This window comes from Lampetra planeri, chromosome 5, assembly GCF_965212315.1.
Source record: "Lampetra planeri chromosome 5, kcLamPlan1.2.h2, whole genome shotgun sequence".
In the NCBI taxonomy this organism is placed as follows: domain Eukaryota; kingdom Metazoa; phylum Chordata; class Hyperoartia; order Petromyzontiformes; family Petromyzontidae; genus Lampetra; species Lampetra planeri.
Window position 1 is genome coordinate 5,040,524 of NC_136111.1, and position 6,000 is coordinate 5,046,523.

Here is a 6,000-nt window from a genome sequence, read left to right on the forward strand (position 1 = left end):
CTTAAGACATATCACCAGCCCGTGATAGTTTAACACATCGAAGTGTTTTCATCCTGAAAGGTGCACTTGATAAAGCTTATCTAATGTTGGCAGACCTGGCCCAGTGGTGAAAATCACACATTCCTATTGTCAGGGGCCAATCTACATAGAGAACCAACATTGCTATATTATTGTGCATTAACCTTCACTCATCAGTGGACAAATCTTGGCTGATGATGATTACATATAGCATTTCATATTTGCACTTTGTATGATCACGCCAGCCTTGAAAAAGATCAATACACGCACCCACACATATACTTTATGCTGGGGCCGGGCCGCGTATGCTTTAGTACTTTTCACAACCGCACATACTAAACATACCAGCATTTACCACTAAAAAGTGGGCGACGTCACTTTTGCTGCTTTGCCAAGTTTGATGCACAGCAAGGCCACATAGCGAGGCGAAGGGGCAGTTAACCAGGAAGCCATCGCACGGTACAGTAGTGGGGGAGCTGACAAACGGGTATAGCTAAAACCCAAATACTGGGTGTCTTACCATAGCCGTGTGCTGTGTTTCAGCTGCCTGATTTGCTGCTATATAAACACGCACTCGTATATACACAACAACATTGTATATTCATTATTTTTTTCAAGAAAAAAATGCATTCGTATTCACATACCGTGTAAAGTAAGTTCACTGCAAGGTACAGGATAACAAAGGCAAACAATAAACTAAAAGAAATTATAAGGAAATACATGAAAGACCGGTTGAGGTTGGGTTCACACAGGATACAAAAGAGGGAATATTAGACGAAGGCAAGACAGGATACTGCTCATGGATGATGGGAGAAAATCTTGGTTCACGTTTGGAATAATACTGCAGTATGATGCCTGCTGATTTGACATCCAAGATTCGTATGTTCCTTTGGGGACAAAGAAGAATAAAATACGATCTCACATCGCTGAGAATGTAGATCAATTCAATAGTTGTTGCTGGAATAAATTAGTGTGATGTGTGAACCTAACAAATGTCACAGGTCACGCTTGCAAGGTATGCTGTGAAGGCATAAAGAGCCATAACCATGAGTTAATTAGTCTGCTGGTGCAGCAAGAGGACCGTCATCTGCACATATGAACTCGCAGGTGCATCATCTCGCAAGTTTGTATAAGCAGATGACAGTCCTTATTGCACAGGGCACAAACCTTGAGAATATTGCCCAATACTCTAACATCAGATCTAATGAATTTGGAGGGATATTTCCATCACTGGAGACTCTGTCCAAATCTCTCCAAAATTACCACAAGTGTGCTTTCCACCTGAACAATCATGCAGCATATGCTGCTCTTCTTGTGTCCTGTTGTGGTAGCCAAGTGGGCGATGACCCCACTCCAAGATATCTAGGGGTTATATCTCAGCTGACGCCCAATCACTAATCGACTCGGTGATAGAGTACTGCACTACAGCCTGGTTTGGCAGCTCTTACAACACTGTTAGATGCGCAGGTAAATAACACAATGCACATCATAACAAGAACACTGACACCAACACCAATTGTCTGGCTTCCTGTTCTGGCAAACATTCTACCACCAAATATCCACATAGACATGCGATATGCAAGGGAGCCGACACGTTTTCTTGCAACAACAACTACCACCTACACATTAACCGAGACCTCAACAATGTACTTTCGCTGCCAACTCAAGTTCCAATCGCCCCTTCTGGAATCGTGCTGTCAGCATTCTAGAATCTGACCCAGATCCAGAAGAATGCTGGCGAAAGGAGTGGAACACGGACATCCAGAATAAGCACCCAATTCGAGACACAAATATTGCACCTCCTGGATTTAAAATTGGTCGAAGACACCAGTGCACCATCCACAGTATCATATCATCAACAAGCTGATGTGCAAATCTCCTTCATAAATAGAAAACTAATGGCCAGCCACAGTGATATTGTGGATATGCAACCAAGGACCATATAGTAAACCACTGTAGTCTGCACCCATTAACTGTAGAAATAGCAAAAACAATTTTTTTGCATTCTGACCACAAGCATTATGGTTAATGCAGACATGATTTCTTGTAAAAGGTTTCAGTTTGGTGTTTCAACATCTTAACACCTGTTTTGTTGCCAAAAAAAAGGGGAAACATCTATTATCATGTCCACATACTCTTCTCCATTGGTGGCTCTGAAGTCAATGATGGAAAATCCACAATACCACAGCATAGTAAATCTGTCAACAATATTTTAACTTTGAAACTTCCCATTGTGGTCATGCACTAACTAGAATCACCCAGCGAGATGTACTTTATATACATGTATGCCTTTTGGTCAATCCACTGCTAGATGAAGTGCCTCCCATACTGTGAACATTATGCTGGTTGACCGTACCTCACTACGCTGGTCAGTGTGGGGTGGTAAAGGCAGGGAGCATAGGCATTGTAGCACAGTACAGTAACAATGGATTTTTCTACACTGCCCTTTGATGATAATGTATTCCTGTAACAGTCTAGAACACCTCAAACTGTTTGTTGCATGACAGTCGGCCGTTCAATCACTTGCCAGGCTCAAACCTGTTTAGCTTCTGATGTCTGACGGGATCGCACACATTCCAAGTAAAATTTATACAACTTTGATTATTTTAAAAAATACCATAAAGTGTCGAAAAGACTTCCTCTTCTCAACGTTAAGCTATTCTTTATCCCGGGTGATTTTATTTATTAAAAGCCTTCCACTCCCATCACTCCTCCACACACATCTCTTTGGACATATTCTGCCGGTTGTATATATAAATATCAACCCTATTCAATGAACTTCCTGGGAACAACCCTGAAAACCCCTGATGAATATGTTCTTCCGCTGTTGTCGATGGTTGCATAACCTTCCCCCAATTTTGTATAACAAAGTTCAGCCTTTGGGTAATGCATAAATAGACGGCCACCCTACAACACCACATCAGACATGGAAGCTGTATGACCACACAGTTCACCGTGCTGGTCAGGGCGGGTTGTTGAAGAAAGCATCGCCGAGTCCTGGACTGATTCAGAGTTTGCTCGCCACTGATGTTAGACCGAGCCAGGAATCAAACTTTTGTGGTAGGGATTATAACGCAGTGCGCTAACCAATACACCATTTCTCCCCTGCCACCCAATATTGCGTAGCATCTTCAAAAAGTTAGGTATTAAAATATATTGAGTACAGTAACTAAATATGAATGCATCTCAAGACGTGGAAAAACCATATGGATTTAAATAGCCGACGTAATCCCTCACGATCCTACGAGGCAACGATCCACCTAGCAACCCACACACAGTATAATTTTGTCGCTCCATCTCTCTATCTGGTGGACGTTAACTCGGCTGCATTTTATCCACTGGCCGTCACTACCCTTGCTAATCTTAAACATCAGTCGGCATCCCTTGGAGCGATGTCCTACCCCAAAGCCCACTTTTCTTAACAATATGAATTATATCTTTACATCTGAGGATGTTCTCTAATCCATGTGTTCGTCATCACTTATCCAAATGCTATTCGAAGCATGCATCCCTCCATGCTTCTTTACGATATTCTGCAAAGTTTGCTGTAGGCGTAAGCTTCATATACAAAAGTTGACACTGCATGCAACGTGAAAGAAAACATTGGCCACAAAGGGGAGTGAGCAGAGTCAGAGGCACGCACGAAATCATCACCACAAACCCCGTTGGGCGGGAGCATTGAATTGGCTTGGATGTTGGGACATCTATAAATAACATGGTACCGTTGTTTGTATACACGTCATGTCGTCATCAGATACAATTCGATGGGCTATGGAAAATATGGATTTCCTCCACATTAATTCAGCTAGGCTGTTTTGTTATACCCCCCAATAGAATTTCACATTAACACCTGCGAAAGTGCCCAGTCTTACAAACTTTTCGCGTTAACGTTAGTTTTTGCCCCAAATATCATTGCGAACGATACAAATAATACATTATACAACGCGTTCTCATCAACTACAAACACATATACAACCAAATAACGTTAACATGCTACTGGTCTCACACGATGCTACTGTTGACATTTTACTGCGTTCATTGTTGGAGATGCTTACTAGTCATGTGCTTCTTTCGCTCTTAAGAACTCTCAATTTCTAAAATTTCGAACAGATTTTTAATTACTACACATTACTTTCCTTTGTGTCCCAGAGTCCCCTTTCGTAATTGTTTTCAAGACGTGTGCTTTAATTAAAAACAGGCTCTTGATCTCAATGGCTTCTCACCTGGTCCCACAATAAATGCCCTCTCAGCTGCTCTGCACATGATACACAAAATACAGTCTCACAGCGCGAGTAGCACACATCCTTACCCCACGTATACCCACACAAAGCAGATAGAGTGTGCACGTTTCGAGATCTGCATTTTGGAAATCATCGTTAAAAGCTGCCCAAGAGTTCATGAAATCACCGCGAAGCCGCCTTTGTCGAGCCCGAGATGGTGCGGCCTTGAGTCACCCGGGGGCCCACGCGGCTCCGCGCCGGGCGGGGAAAACAGGCAAGACCGGGGATGAGGCGTGGGTAACTCGAGCTGGTGGAGACCCGAGAACGAGGGACCCCACCCCCCCAACCGAACACGTAGAACCCAACTCGAGCACATAGGAACCTGTTCCGAGCCCTTTAAACCCATCCTGTTGGACAAAGGGAGCCCTCAGGACAGGCGTGTTGTGACCGGAATACCGGGTCCTTACTCCGAGACCGGGTGCCTGCCTCCACCGAGGCCTCCGCCGTGAGAACGGTGGTGGGTGGAGTGATGAGGTGGAGAGAGAGAGAGATGATGGGAGTAATCACCTTCGTAGATGGGGGCCATGGGAAGAGGAGCCCGCGGAACGGACGAGATGCGCCCCGATCATTGCGCGCTCGGGCCCGGCCGCGCTGCTCCTGCTGCTGCTGCCATCTTGGCTCCGCGTCCCTCAAGCGTCTCCCTCCTCCTCCTCGTCTCTCTCTCTCTCGTCTCGTTCCCTTCACCCTCTTGTCTCGCTCTGTCTCCGTGTCCCCCTCCTTGTGTCTCGCTTTTGGGAACAATCTCACCGCGTCCCTCGCCGCGAGCGCTTTCGCTTCTCTCTCTTCTCGTCGACTCGAGCCCGGCGGCGCTCCGCCTCCGTCCGCCTATCCCCTTTCTCCCTCGGCGTTTTGTCTCGCTCTCGTTATCTCTCAATCTCTCCTCCTCCTCCTAACTCTGCCACCCTATCCGAACTCTCCCCGTTTCACTTTCTCTCCTTTTCCTTTCTCCGTCGTCTCTCCCACCACCCCACCAACCACCGCCAACGCCGTCGTCTCCTCCTCCTCCACCCCCACCCCCCGCACGGCTCCGCGCTCTCACTGCTCGGGACGTCAACAACTCTCCTCCGCCCCCCACAGCCCCGCCCCTCATCACCCGCCCCTCCCCCTCTCCTCACTCCCCCTCACCTCCTCCCCCCACAGCCCCGCCCCTCATCGCCCCCCACCCCCTCTTCTCCTCCCCCCACAGCCCCGCCCCTCATTGCCCCGCCCCTCATCGCCCCCTTCTCCCTCTCCTCCACCCCCCACAGCCCCGCCCCTCATCACCCACCCCCTCACCTCCTCCCCCCACAGCCCCGCCCTTCATCACCCCCCCGCAAAGCACCGCCCCTCTTCCCCCACAGCCCCCACTCCTCATCCCTCTCAGCCCCTCCCCTCACTACCCCCCCTCTCATTGTCCCCCCCCCGAGCCCCTCCCAACACCCTCCACCCCCTCTCTGTCATCGCAGGCAGAGACAAAGACCCCCCCCCCCCAGTACAGCCTCAACAGACTTCTAGGACAAGTGCTGTTAGCACGTCACACGAGGGGGTGGGTGGTCAGCACCACGCCCGGCCGCCTTTGACTCTCGATTGGTGATGCTTACACAACGCACCAGGTGCTCATTTGAGGCTGAGTCGACCATCACCACACACACCACACACACCACTCCCTCGTCACACGCCTTGCCGTGTGTGAGCACATATAGATACTGTATACACCTGAACA

At 48.0% G+C, this 6,000-nt stretch overlaps 1 protein-coding gene across 2 annotated transcripts in view; it reads right to left on the reverse strand.

Annotated features, from left to right (window-relative positions):
- Positions 1-4,948, reverse strand: part of LOC144718717 (homeodomain-interacting protein kinase 2-like) — a 29,801-nt gene extending 24,853 nt beyond the window's left edge. For both annotated transcript variants that reach the window (XM_078594193.1, XM_078594192.1), the window contains exon 1: positions 4,806-4,948. In XM_078594193.1, coding sequence (XP_078450319.1) covers positions 4,806-4,824 — 19 coding nt within the window. In that variant the 5' untranslated portion in view covers positions 4,825-4,948. The remainder of the gene's footprint in view (positions 1-4,805) is intronic.
- Positions 4,949-6,000: the final 1,052 nt, after the last annotated feature.